Here is a 14,790-nt window from a genome sequence, read left to right on the forward strand (position 1 = left end):
TTGTTGAATCTCATGCAGTTGGCCCCAGCCCATCGATCCAGCCTGTCCAGGTCCCTCTGCAGGGCCTTCCTACCCTCCAGCAGATCGACACTTCCACCCAACTTGGTGTCGTCTGCAAACTTACTGAGGGTGCACTCAATCCCCTCGTCCAGATCATTGATAAAGATATTGAACAGGACCGGCCCCAACACTGAGCCCTGGGGAACACCACTCGTGACCAGCTGCCAACTGGATTTGACTCATTCACCACCACTCTTTGGGCCCAGCCGTCCAGCCAGTTTTTTACCCAGCAAAGAATACACCTGTCCAAACCATGAGCAGCCAGCTTCTCCAGGAGAATGCTGTGGGAAACGGTGTCAAAGGCTTTACTGAAGTCCAGGTAGACAACACCCAGAGCCTTTCCCTCATCCACTAAGCAGGTCACCTTGCTGTAGAATGTTTAAAATGTTTCAAAGTTTCAAAAAATGTTTCAGTGTTTTAATGTTTCAAAAAGAAATGACACAGGAAGAAGTTCTGTGGTCCAAAAATCTTCTAACTATAGCAAACCATATAGTGAACTGCAGAGATATCTTCTAATAACAAACCAATGCTATTGTCAGACAGCTATGCTTATTAGTGTCCAAAGAATATTTACCAATTTTGAATTTTACATATATTTTAACATACCAACCAGGGCAAGTTCATATCACAATGTCAAAAAAGCAAACCCATTCCAAATATCATATTAAAGATGAATTTTAATTAAATTAATTCTTAAAGTTAATTATAAATATTGTAATAAATTAATTTTTAATAATCCATGTCTATTTGCTGTAGGAGAAAAATCTCCCACAAAAGACAAAGCTTATTAAGTAAGCATTGTTTAATCATTCAGTATGACAGAGCACTGCAGATCATTCTTCTTTCCCTGAAACCTCAACCTGTTACAGATTCTGCACCACTTCTCAATTCAGAGAATTACAGCTGCCTTTTCCCTTTATGTCTGATCTTTCACCTTAATCATTTCAAGTGAATTCCAAAAATTTAGAAGGTAGCATGCAGCCATCTTTAAGAAAGTAAGCCCTTACACACAATTTTTTATTTTCAGAAAGTTGTGAAACTTTCATGTTTCACAAACATGAAGTCAGTTCTGATAATACTAGCTCATTCAAAGCTGCCAGCGACATTGTGAAACACACACAGAATGAGGCCTTTTAATTAAGCATCTCTCTACTTCTTTAATGAGAAATACGCAGTTGAAATATTAAAATTAGTGGTTAAAAAATTTGGGTATGCAAAGGAACTTAGAACTGGAGTGTGTTGCTTCATTAATCCTGTATGAACAAGCCAATCCTGTGCATCCTTCAAAATTTCTGTCTTTGAGTCCATCGTCTAACATTTGCTTACTGTGCACATTTACACCTACGATTCAGCTCTACTTAAGAAAAAAGTCATCCTGGCCAAGCCAGTAAGCTCTACTATCTATAACACCTCTGCTTTTCATTTCTGCTGAATGTGTCGTCAAGACTTTTTGGACAACAGCTGCATGTGAAAACACAGATTTTTTTTTTCTTCATGTACACCAAGGCCAGTTTAGCATTCACAATGACAGGTTTTTTCATTTTTTATTTTTTTCAAAAACGGAATAGTCAAAGATACCAGTTTCAAATTAAATTCAGCTTCTAGAAAGTTGCAGGATGCAAGTTATTTCCCAAGCAGCAGTTATCAAGAAACCGGATAAAACAATAAGGGTAAATCCACCTTTTTTTTCCACCTTGCATCCAACATCATGGCACTCTTCCCCAGTATTGAATTTACTGAGCTATAAATGCTTGTGGCATATTCCAATTTATCTGGAACAATATTTAGTTTTCACAAAGGCTGAATATGTGCTCGTCTTGAAAAATGCATCTATACATTTTATTCTATTAAGAAAAAACTTGCCCTAAACCTCTGTCTGACTCATATCATTCAGCACAACAACACAGTTCTGCATTATCATCAACTATCCTCGGAGCTAACAAAAGATTACCAAAAAGAGTCTAGTCATGATAGCTACAATATGGTAATAGAAAAAAAAAAAAAAACACAAATGCCCACAAACCAAAAAACAGAAATACTTGAAATTTTTCTTCACGGGAATTAATTCTTTCCTTTTAGCCCCTGATATTCTACTTCAAAACCATACGAGTTACTGTGATCTCTGTCAGAAGCACTCATCTTTGCTAAATGAGAGAGGTGCTGATGGATAAATACTGGAAGGTTTACAAAAAATTTTGTGGTTCTAGTCAGCATACAGACCACACCACTTGACAGCTACTAAAAAAATACTTCCATTACTTTAACTGGACTTTGTATGAGAAACCTGTGATTTAATTCTCTTCATTTTCATGTTCAGTATTGAACATCACAGCAGAACCATCACTGCTCAGTGTGACCTTGCCAGCAATAAGCTTGCGTAACTTCTCAAAGGTACCACAAAGTCGATTCACTTTGGGAAAAGAAAAGATTGTTGTAAGAGGTATATAAACCACGTTTCCATCGACGAATGGTTCCATGCTTTTTTCAACAACCAGTTTTCCAAGATCTTCCAAAAAACAGTTCATTGAATGTTGGAATTTGGATTTTCTCTCAGTACAATCGTCATTATACTCCTCGTGTTCTGACATTAAACGGTCCAGCAGACTTTGCTTAATGATTTGTGCTGTGAAAGTAACTTCACTGACCACTGCATTCTGCAGGTACTTCTCATCTTTAAGACTTGGATACACTGCTTTGAAGACCTTTACAACATGTAAGAACACATAAAATGTTTATCATTATCATGGGCTCAGATTTTAACATTTGCTTGTCAACAACAACTTCTAAAATGTGAACATAATTTTTGATTCAATCCTGTTTTGCTTATTACTTTAAACACTTTCAGGTAACAGAAAAACTAAACAATATGACTTGATTTTATGTATTACTACTACAATGGCAATTAGATAAGTTAATGGATCTTCTAAAGAAATCAGGCTTATATCTGCAAGCTATACTTGTAGATCAGGCAAGGTGAAGCTCTGCAATTCTTTAATTCTTTTTGATCATTCTCTTACTTTCCACATTACTCATTGTGAGGCTCTGGTGACAGTTCCACAGCTACGTAGATTCTAAATTACTTCTGAACTGTCATCTGGAAACTGGGACTGCAGCTATGCGTTTCATTCTGTTTTCAGAGTAAAATATTAAATATTCTCTCACAGACGCAGGGAATGCTAAAAAATAAATTGTGACATCAAATCTGTGAACCTGTAGTGTGTCCTACACTGAACTATACTCCAAGGCAATTAAGGACACTAGGCAGGCAATCTCATTCCCACTAGTTTACTAGGAAGTGCTTTATACCAACACACTACCACTGAAGTTCCACAGTCTATAACTATTTCTTCTTACTTTCTGATTACATCTTGAAATGTTGATTTATTATTCCTGTAAATCAGTTACATAATAAAATAAAAATTAATTTGATAGTCCAGGTTTGATAAGAAACACATGAGATCACACTCTTGTTTAAATTCAAAGGATATCGATGTCAAACCTCCCTCCATAATGACCCTGTAACAGAAGATAATGAAAGCAATTTCTAGTACATGTCAGTCACCTAGACGCATTTCCAAGTTTGCTAAGCACTAAAGAGCACTTCATGATTCTACTAAGGGCAGTAGATGTGTAGAATGTATAGAACGTCTTTATAGCTTGGAAACTACAAAAGACATGCCCATAATGTCACTTTACATTTTACTTCAGGTCATAAGTCACTTGAAGATACATATGTATCTTTAAACAAAGAAGTGAAATATTAGAATGTGCTCACTGAAACAAATAATTTAAGGCCTCATAAGATTGAAAAAAAAAAACCAATATTTTGCTTTTTGCATTATTATTTCATTTTCTCTCTGAAAAAAATGTCCTTTGATTTATACCACGTGGCACTTAGATGCATCAGGCTTTGTCAGTATGACACACTGCAACAAACAGCAGAGTACTTTACAAAAATATTAGCTGATGTTATCTAAAGTGAAAGCCATTTAATGCTAAAAACCAAAAAGGTTTGATATGCACCACAGGAGAACGGGGTACTTGGAAAGATCTCATGCCTCTGCAAAAAAACAGAATTGGCTACCTGAAGACACCGAGATGAGGGTGTAACATCAAATGCTACTGAGTAAGGCAAACCACACAAAACAGGTCTTGTCAATCATCTAATTTCTGGGAAATGCCTTCCTTCTGATAGTATATTTGCCAAGACTATGCAGCTCTTTGAAACATACACTCTGTTAGAAATGGGTTTTTATGTTTTTTATTTTTTACGTATCTGAAAAATCAGCATCAGTGCCAACAACCACATGATGAAAAAAATCAATTAGAGGAACAATTATAAAAATAGTGTCGCAGTATACCTGGTGGAAACAAGAACATTCATTCTAGGGATAACAGTATGTTAAAATAACAATGATTATCCATATTGCTATTTAGCAAATAACCTAAAAGTTAAAGGCCTTTATACAATTAGAAACACAAATCATTGACTTACACTCTCTTGATCTGACGGTGTGCGTTAATCAGAGCTAAGACTGGATAGCAATAGTAGACCACAGTAAGAACACCTTCACAGACATTTCATAGAAAATTTTACTCTTTATTCATCCTCCTAAAGGAAGAAAATAATACTTACCGTTTTGTAAACGGCTTCAGTGGGTTTCTCAGACTGAGCAGATTCACCAGTTTGCGGATATTTTCTAACAAAAACACCTATTTGGGTACAAAACCCAACATTCTCCATTCCTGTTGGTGGGTGCCCTACGCCAGTAAATTCCACTGAGTAATCATAGCGTCTAGCAGTCTCTAGAGCCCTAAGAAAGACCAATTATTCCGATCATATTAAATATTCGTCTTTTAATGTAATAAAGATACATTCTCTAACAGAAGCAAGACCCTGAGCCTGTGAATGCTTGAGCGTAATTTCTCTGATAATACTCACATGCCTGAAGATGTGCACTGTCAAAACTTGCTGAATCAGAGCTGTAATCATACGCCTACCATAGTCTGAATCATTTAGTATCGATAATTTAGGCAACCAAACATTACTGTTATTTCTAAAACACCTGCATAGAATATGCATGTTCACAGTTGCTTACTCACTGTCTTAAATGCCTTGAAAATGAGCTAAAAATTACCAATTTTAGAGAACAAAGTTATTTGAGAAGAACCCATAAAAACATACACACCCAAAAACCACAAGAGACCAGTTAATAGAAAAAAAGAAAAGTTAGGTTTGTTGTAAATGTGTAAAGAGTAAAGTCTACCTAATCAAGGTTACAGCAATGTACATGACATCTAAATGAAAACCAATCTTGTGGTACTGTATATCAGCCAGTGCGAAAAAAGCGACGGGGCAGGGAACTAAAATGGCACTACCTACCTGCATCATTCTCCATGAAAAAGTAGTAAAATAAATTCATCTCATGTATGTTAGAGAATATTGCAATACTTCTATTTCACAACACAAACGTAAAGACTTTCTCATGTTTGCAGCTCAAAAAAATCTCACTGCTTCAGTGATACCAATATTTTTAATTCACATATATCCAAAAGCAGAATCTAAATTTACTTTAAGTCATATAAATGGTCTCTAAGGTATTCATCCTTTAGCTAATAATGCAGGCAGGTTTTAGTATCATTACTTAGGGAAAAATATATGCTTCAAGCTTTGCAAAGCCGCATACTCAAAAATCACTGCATACTTTAAAGTCTATGGCAGAAACAACCTAATTTAAGAGGCAACTTTTCCAAGACAATTTCTAACCAGGAGTTGGCTATTGAGGTATGGCACCCTTTACTGTACCATATATTTTCTTCCACAACTGCCCGACAGTTGAACGTTATCACAGGATATATAACCCACTCTCTCTTTATTTCGTTTTTATTACATCTACTGATACTAGAGTAAGAGACATCTCATGCAACCCTCTGTCACGTACATATGTTTTGCACAAAACCTTTCATTGTGCCACGATCCACTAAACTATCCTTAACTTTATTCAACACGCTCTGCTACTGTGATTATTTGATAAATCTGCTTGCATACTCTTACAGAGAGGTCTAGACTAATTGAGTGCTTTGATTACACACCATATACAGTGAGCAACATTTCTTAGGTTTTTATGAAGCGTTTCTATAGCAGGGTATTATTATGTGAAAAGGTTAATTAATACCTTACACTTCAAATGCATTAATTTTAATAAAGATATATAAAAAAGAAAGTAAAAAGTGTGAGTATTTTTTGCAGAGCACTTGCAGCAAAAGCAAGCCAACTTAACAACCACCATAAAATGCAAAACCCACAGAGCATGCTTAACTATTTGTAACAGCAAAGAAATGTTTCAGTAGAAAGAAATCAGTAGGTGTGAAACTCCGTTGATACCAAACCACATACACAAACCATTCTGAAAATATATTGCTATTCCTTTCTCACCTTACTGAACACTCAAATCTTTCTGCATATGATGTTCAGTGAACTTACCAGCTTTGAAATTGTGCTCGGTTCCATTCAAATTTGTGGTCTGGATGCCTGAATAATGTCACTCCTGGAAGCAAAGGGTTAAATTCATAATTTGGAGTACTGATCACAACTATGCTTGGAGCCATGAAACCAAACACCACTTCGGGAAACTTCCTTAGTTCTGATTGTTCCAGGTGCTCTATTCTGTAAGGATAAGTTTATGTATGCCTTTAAGAACAACCTACTGTATTTCAGTCTTTTTAACAACCAGTCAAAAAACCCCCAAAAAACCAAAAACAAACCAAAAAACCAACCCCCTATCTGTACCTTGTAATTCTAAGCCTAGCTCTGCAATATTAGCACTGGCACTGTGGCCGAGTGGCAACTTAGAGGTTTTTGTCTGAGAAAATTTCCTCTTGCATTTTATACTTTTTCTTCCTTCATATCCTTTTTCCACCATAAGTTAGCACTAGAATTTCTTAGTATGGTTAATTTAAGCACAAGTTAGAAGATGCCACATTCTACTACTCTTCTACTTGAAGGGTTTGATCAAGTCTGTTTAGAATATGGACAAAATTCCAAATGGAACCCTAATGAACTTAGAAAAATGTATTATGTTGGCCTAATACTCACAGTTCAATACACGTTACCAAGTCAAAACCAAGCATGCAAGGATCTTTATGGGCAACTGAACCATGATGCAAGGTAACAGTCAGGGATCTTTCAGCCGGTTGCAAATAATCACCAGGAAGAGGAGACAACCTATGCCTACAAAAATATTAAAAACATGATGTCATAGAAAGGACCTTAGGACAAGATAAATTGTGCATGTAACTGAACTAGTTAACACACTACATAGATACCTTGTAAATCTCAAAAATGTTAACTGTTTGACAGGGATTAAAAAAAAGAATTTCTAATACAAACAGTTTTTAGGAGTATCTACAATAGGACAGAAAGAGCAGAGGAGTTAATCCAGCAGTTGTCCTTCATGATTACAAAAATTTCCACTATACCCTCAAGCCACTTGCAAAGCCGCTTGTAAATTCTGATAGTAGCTCACCTCCAGACGCATAGTAAGTGTGGCTTAGCCACGCTCTACAGGGTTTTTGGCAAGTTATTACGCAAGCATAGTAACCTTGTTTTCCAAATAAAATAGACTGAGAACTAAAATACATGTGCAAATTTCATTCTGAAATACTGCATCAGACAAAACACACAATAAACATTAAATATAATAAAAGGCTACTTTTCTTCATTCTTGACAAAGAACAAGTGATAATGTCAGCATCTAGATCCTATATATTCATTGATACCATATTAATCAGCTTCCAAGAGAGAAACTTTGGTGTTCCTCACCAGTCTGACCCATGCTTCAAAGACCACATAAACTCCACATTTTAGAGCCTTCTAAGCCAGACACAAAACATTGACCTAACCTTCCCATTTTGAAAAGATTAACAAGAATGAAGTCCCCACCACAGTGACTAAAAGAGAGTTACAGGCACATTTCAAAAAGATCAGATTTGCATACCACAGTAATGTCATGTATGAGCATAAACAGATACCACTAATACAATGTGTTAGTACCGTTACAAACGGTGTATTTCTCAGATGTACACACCTTCAGGGCCATTCCATGACCTGTACCTTTGCTACATTAAGTGATGTTACGGGCATCTACAGCCCAGTAGTCCCCAGACACAGGTGCAATGTAACTAAAGAACAACAACGGATAGCTCTTCATTTGCCAAGCTGGTATTTCTGCACCTACCTTCATTTTGAAATTCTTGACAAGAAATGATGTAACATGCCACTAGGTCAAGCCAATTACAAACCTTAAATTAACACAATGCAAGAGCTTACATTTTCTCTTTCATTACACTTGCACAGATATCTAGCCCAGCTAACACTTCAATGCAACTGCAGAATTTCAGCATCCAGAGAAGCGTACAGTCAGCACATCCTAAATCTGCCACCTGTAAATTGGATATTAAACAATGTGTAAATGCTGCATATTTCCAAGTAATTCCAGAGACTTTCATAAAATATAAATTCCATATTTATGTCAAAATAACATTTTAATGATAAAATAAAGCATTTCACAATCATAACTAGAATTTAAAGTTGCAAGCAGGATAGACATGGATTTGAACATTCTTTTTAAAAATTTATATGAAGATCCTACAAGATGTTTAAATGGATTAACCTTTTGTTATTACAGCTATGAACAAGTACATGTAGAACATCCCACTGACTCTGGAGAATGTCTTCCACATGAAGGCATATTCCCTCAAATATTCCTGAGGTACCTAATGTTAACTTTTTTCCAAATTTATAACATAAAAAGACAAAACATACTAACCTTCTTAGGTTTGTATTTCCCCACTAAATCTTTAATGAACTGGTAGCGTTGTTTGTACAAAGGAGGTATAAATTTAATAATTCCTGTAAACTGTCCTTCTTGGAGGTTCTTATCCATAATATTTTGCTAATGCTAAAATAAAAAAGTTAACTCTTATTTTCTGAAGTGCTTTGTAACATATCAAATTAGAGAGCTTACTGTTTTCAGTGGTGTTCAATTCACAATTAAGTAGGGGTAGACCTGATCCCAGTTCTACTCAGAATACGACAAAAACACAGGAATTAGCAAAATTAGGCAGTAGCTGCTCCCTCCACATATAATGATGTGAATAACCTTTTTATAAACAATTATAAATCGTATACAATCATAAAAAAGCAAGTTCCATAATTAGTCACTCTCCATCCCACACACCTACATAGTGTTTACACAACTGCAACATATTTAATCTTCCTTAGCTTTTCTGACAAATGCAGAAAAAGAAATAATTTCTCACTCAGGCACCTGCTTTCTTGTCTCTCACCTATCATTTGTTTTATCTTACAATTCAGATGATTTTATATCTAGATTTGCATATGTATGGCTCAATACAATTCCTACAATGCAACAACTAGCAGGAAATATCTGAATAATTACTACGTTGTGTGAGAGGAAAGATTCTGCTAGGCCTTTGCTTTAGATTCACTATGAGCAAAACCTTGTTATTAGTGCCTGCATTTTATAAGTAATCTAACATAATTCAACATGGCATTAGAGTCATAACCATTAGTGCATTTCCAACTCTCCCACCTTTTATTAAAAACTACATTTTAGCATACATAAATATTTAACAAGAAATATCCCCACTAAACCTAAAAATAAGGCCCTAATGAACGATGAATGAACTCCACAGCAATCGCGTAAGTGAAGGAACATGGTCTTCTGCACACATGGCTTTCTAGAGCCATCCTCCCAGGCAGCAGCTGCAGCCCAGGGCTCACTAACAAGTCTAACAGGCACTGGGTCCAACACAAGCAAAGCAGCTGAGCCGAGCCTGCTGGCAACTTGACTGCCCCATGAGGTGTTTTATACATAGAATCATTTAGGTTGGAAAAGACCTTTACGATCATCAAGTCCAACCATTAACGTAACACTGCCAAGGCTACCACTAAACCATGTCCCTAAGCTCCACAGCTACACATCTTTTAAATACCTCCAGGGATGGGGACTCAACCACTTCCCTGGGCAGCCTCTTCCAGGGCCTGACTACCCTTTCAGGGAAGAAGTCTTTCCTCATATCCAACCTAAACTTCCCCTGGCGCAGCTTGAGGCCGTTCCCTCTTGTCCTATCACTTGTTACTAGGGTGAAGAGACCGACCCCCACCTCACTACAACCTCCTTTCAGGTAGTTGGACAGAGCAATAAGGTCTCCCCTCAGCCTCCTCTTCTCCAGGCTAAACAGCCCCAGTTCCCTCAGCTGCTCCTCATAAGACTTGTGCTCTAGACCCTTCACCAACTTCGTTGCCCTTCTTTGGACACACTCCAGCCCCTTGATGTCCTTCTTGTAGTGAGGGGCCCAAAATTGAACATAGTACTTGAGGTGCGGCCTCACCAGTGCCGAGTACAAGGGGACAATTTCTTCCCTGGTCCTGCTGGCCATGCTATTTCTGATGCAAGCCAGGATGCTACTAGCATAAGTATAAATATATATATTTTTACGTATATATATATATAAAATATATTAAACCAGGAATCAGGCTCAGCATTCAGGCCAGTCATTTGCCTCCTCAGGAGCAAAGTCAACTCGTTGGACTCCCCTCACCAGTAACCGGCTGAGGAGCCAGCCCCCAGGCACCCACCGCCTCATCCCCACACGCTCCTGGCCCGCAGGCTGCGCCCCAGCCCTCCCCAGGCTCCGTGCCAGGCAGCCCGCGGCTGCCTCAGCCCTCGCCTCCCCGGCCAGGGCCGCCTCAGCCCCGCAGCGCCGGCCCCGGCCCCCTACCGGCACCAGGTCTCGCCCAGGGGCTGCTCCTCACTCTCCGCAGGGCCCGCGAGGGGTACGGCGGAGCGGCGCTGGCCGCCCCCAGCCCCTCGACAGCCATTTCCTCACGCCCCTGCTGGCCGCCCGCCCCAGCCATCCCCTGCCCCTTCCCTCGGGCTCCCCCGCGCTTCTCCCTCCCTCTTCTCTCCCTGACGCTGACCTCCCGCCTGGCGCAAGCAACCGCCTCCCTTGGCGTGCAGCGCCGCGAGCACCCGCCGCGGCGGGAAGGGCGCGCGGCCCCGCCTGGGGGGGACCTGCGAGCGAGCGGGTGAGTGAGCGCCCGGCCCGGCCCGGCCCCGCGTCCTTCCGCGGAGAGCCGCGCAGGCCTTCGCCCCGGCGTCTGAGGCAACGAGGCCGCCTTTCGCTCTCCTCTCCGCCGGGCCCGTACGTGTGCGTACGGATTTCTGAGTCAAATCTGCCCCTTCGAGCGGAAAGCCTCGACGCTTCGGTGTCATCAGGAATGCCGGGAAACGGCCACCCGGCACCAGCGGCCTGCTCTCCGCCCCGGGCAGCAGCTCCCCACAGCCACACAGCAAAACATTCGTTTACATCCTTTAACGTAGGGGTATGTTCTCTAATCCTCTTTAATGCAAGACGAGAGATTAGCATCACATGAGCATCCAGCGGTCCACCTGTGGTACTTATCTCTGCTTGTGCCAGCCTCCCTGTGTGTAATTAAAAGGTGATTGGCGGGGGGGGGTGGGGGTGTCCCTAATTTTTACACTAAAAACCAAAAATCCCACTACTCCTCCTGCTACTTCTTTTAGGTTCTGCGTGACTCAGTACAGCTCCTGTGCCTGTAGACGTTTGTTATTCTCCATAGGGGAGACTTATTGCACTGGTCGTGACATGCAGTGAAAGAGCTCTGCCAGGGTGAGTGAGGTAGAGACTACAAAAAAAGAAAATCAATGTCTTTTCCAGGATTTCATTAAGTATTTTCCACATTGGGGCAAGATTTGTATCTCAAAGAGACAGCAGGCAGCTGTTCGGATACGCAGTCGAAGTAGAAAGGAAAACACGGCTCCCAATTTCCTGTTACTTCTTCTGTTCACAAGTATGTAAAGCATTTTGCTAATCACAGGGTGGGGCTGCTATATAAAAAGGGTAGTGTATATTATATGCCTGGGACCTAAAAAGAAGGAAGGAAGATCCTGGTGGTAGTGAGGGTTGAAAAGATTTGCTAACTAAATTAGACCACAATTCAAGGCTTTTTGGTTTAGCTTTCAGAAAATTCTGGTAATTTATATGCTGATATCTGCCTGTGATGGCTTAAAGTTGAGTCTTGGCTAACATTTTAAGTTTTGCAGGATGTGGCCTAGACAGAGCATGTGTAGTTAACAGCAAATTAGTTACATTGTTTACTCAATAGCTAGGAAATGTATGTAAGCTACTTGCAAACTGGCAATCCAGACATTTTTTTCAGAAATTTCAAGTTATTGGAATGGTTCCATTCTGTTCTGTTTGAGCTTCTTTGTTTTTCAGCTTTTGGAATACAATAGTAATTAGTTTTTCTTTATATTCATTTTGGTTTATGAGTAGTAAAAATGGGGAGCTGTCTGTACAATTTTACAATTGTTTTTCATTATAACAGTGAAGTGCTAACAATGGTGTATGCAAGTAAGGCGGCCTGAGAGTTGCTATTTCAATCAGAGTTTGGATTGCAAACAGGTTTTAAATAAGTGTTGTAATATTACCAATTTTTACTTATATAGGAAACTTATTTTAAAATATGTATAACACCTGGTCAATTATTTTTGTAGGATTTTTTCACCAACAAGATTTAAAGACCTGCATAACTCAATTTGGCCGTGCACAGAAACTATGTTTGTATAGGGAATAATTCCCATTAAATCCCTTTGACTAGTCTAGTAAATTGACTTTAACTTTTTAATTAGGTGTTTCCTTCTAGAAAAGAAAATACACTGTAACTGAAATAAGGGTATGAATACCTTGTGCAAGAAAAAAAAAGATAGGTTGGAGGCTCTTTGTTTTGTAACTCAGTTGCTCTTTTTGGCTGTTGAGTCATTATTTATCCTTGAACTATCATTTAGTACTTAGGTCTCAATTAGACAATCTGTAAACTGTGCATGATATTTTTTTACCTTTACCGCTATAGATTCTGGTAGACTGTAAAATTCTACTCATAATTCAGTATGACATACTTAAGAACAAAAAAAGTATAGGGAAGAACAGTAGTAAAGTTATAGTATATAGTAAAAGTAAATTCATAATATCATTGTGAATTCACACAATTTCCAAATAGTTTGTGAGGCTTTACTGATACAAAAATTCTCCTCACAGTCTGAATCTCCCCAAGGGAGAAATGGAGTATTCAGAGAGTCCCCAAAATGAAACTCAATAGCAACACAGTTACTATTAAGCAGGCATCCTTTATTGCAGCGCTGGGCAGCAACGGGGGTTCTCCACCATAAGTGCTCCAACGAGTTAATGAATTTTTAGAGACTACATACTATACAATCATACATATTCATAGGATTTCTGGGAATTCGTTTATATAAACATGAGGTTTCCAGGAACTTATTAGCGTATGTAAATATCCAATTCGCATGCAGAGTCATCTCTCATGGTGGTCTTCAAGTGGTCTTTGGGGGTCTTCAGATGAAGGCTCGGGAGTCTTCTTCACTGTGCTCACTGACTGACCCTTGCTTCTGCGCAAACTCAGTCCTAGGATCACGTAGACGTTGTCCTTCAAGGCTATTGTTGCCATTCTTCTGTGTCTTCCTGTCTTCGTGGTTCCATGCATCTGTTCTCCCAAGGCCGAGTTGTCTGCAACGACATTATCCCGGAGCCCCCCCCCTTATCTTATAACTGTTCTTCTAGCTACTCCCTAAATCACATCAAACCGTAAGGTATTCACAACATCCTTAAATCACACCAGGGTGTCTTCTGATCTAATTAAGTGACTAAGGTATTTACAACATCTTTCTTGCTCTTGTGGTTTTTAACCCTTTCATTAGCCCAAAATGTACCACTGTAAGTGAAAGGTTCAGAATTATCAGATGTTTAATTCTCCATTATCAAACAATATATTCACAGAAATGTCTGTTTTTATTGTTCCATATTAGGTGGTGAAATTGGATTGGGGATCCAATCTTTTGAAGATTGGCAGTGTGAAAGAGATGGAGAGCACTATTAGCTGTTTTAAGCTGGACAAACTGCTTTGACTCCAGGGTGTTTGATTTTTTTCTTGCTAGAAGTTTTGAAAAATTCTTCTCATTATTCCCCATTACATCAACTAAATTTTTTGTATTATTCTCTCACTGAAAAAAAAATCCTTTGATTTAGTCTCATCCTGGTTTCAGCTGGGATAATTTTCTTCCTAGTAGCTGGTATAGTGCTGTGTTTTGGATTTAGGATGAGAATAATGTTGATAACACCCTGATGTTTCAGTTGTTGCCGAGTAGTGCTTACACCAGTCAAGGACTTTTCAGCTTCCCATGCTCTGCCCGGTGCACAAGAAGCTGGGAGGGGGCACAGCCACGACAGCTGACCCAGACTGGCCACGGGGCTATTCCATACCGTATGACGTCATGCCCAGCACATAGACTGGGGGGAGTTGGCCAGGGGGCAGTGATCACTGCTCAGGGACTGGCTTGGTGTTGGTCAGTAGGTGGTGAGTGGTTGCATCACTTGTTTTTCCTGGGTTTTGTTCCTCTCTTTGTAGTGAAAAGGAAAACAACAACAACGTATTATGATATTTTATTTCAATTATTAAACTGTTCTTATCTCAACCCTTGAGTTTTCTTACTGTTGCCCTTCCAATTCTCTCTGCCATCCCACTAGGAGGGGGAAGGGGAGCGAGTGGCTGGGTAGTGCTTAGTTGCCGGCTGGGGTTAAACCATGACAAGTCTGTCTAAAGTTTTG

At 39.3% G+C, this 14,790-nt stretch overlaps 1 protein-coding gene across 5 annotated transcripts; it reads right to left on the reverse strand.

Annotated features, from left to right (window-relative positions):
• Nucleotides 1–850: 850 nt before the first annotated feature.
• On the reverse strand, nucleotides 851–11,560 carry HENMT1 (HEN methyltransferase 1). 5 transcript variants are annotated; one of them, XM_087731336.1, is made up of 7 exons: nucleotides 11,066–11,560; nucleotides 8,889–9,020; nucleotides 8,390–8,502; nucleotides 7,157–7,291; nucleotides 6,545–6,727; nucleotides 4,697–4,874; nucleotides 851–2,762 (listed from the first exon to the last, which is right to left on the reverse strand). In XM_087731336.1, the coding sequence occupies exons 2-7, from the start codon at nucleotides 9,003–9,005 to the stop codon at nucleotides 2,352–2,354; spliced, it is 1,137 nt and encodes a 378-aa protein (XP_087587462.1). In that variant the 5' UTR covers nucleotides 9,006–9,020; nucleotides 11,066–11,560; the 3' UTR covers nucleotides 851–2,351. The 5 variants fall into 5 exon arrangements, with proteins under 5 accessions (XP_087587462.1, XP_087587461.1, XP_087587463.1 ...); XM_087731335.1 differs by lacking the exon at nucleotides 11,066–11,560 and adding an exon at nucleotides 10,867–10,989; XM_087731337.1 differs by lacking the exon at nucleotides 11,066–11,560 and adding an exon at nucleotides 10,873–10,977.
• Between the last annotated feature and the right edge of the window lie 3,230 nt (nucleotides 11,561–14,790).

The sequence above is a fragment of the Nipponia nippon genome, unplaced genomic scaffold (assembly GCF_047370975.1).
Source record: "Nipponia nippon isolate SJK-2023a ecotype South Korea unplaced genomic scaffold, ASM4737097v1 scaffold_5, whole genome shotgun sequence".
Lineage (NCBI taxonomy): Eukaryota > Metazoa > Chordata > Aves > Pelecaniformes > Threskiornithidae > Nipponia > Nipponia nippon.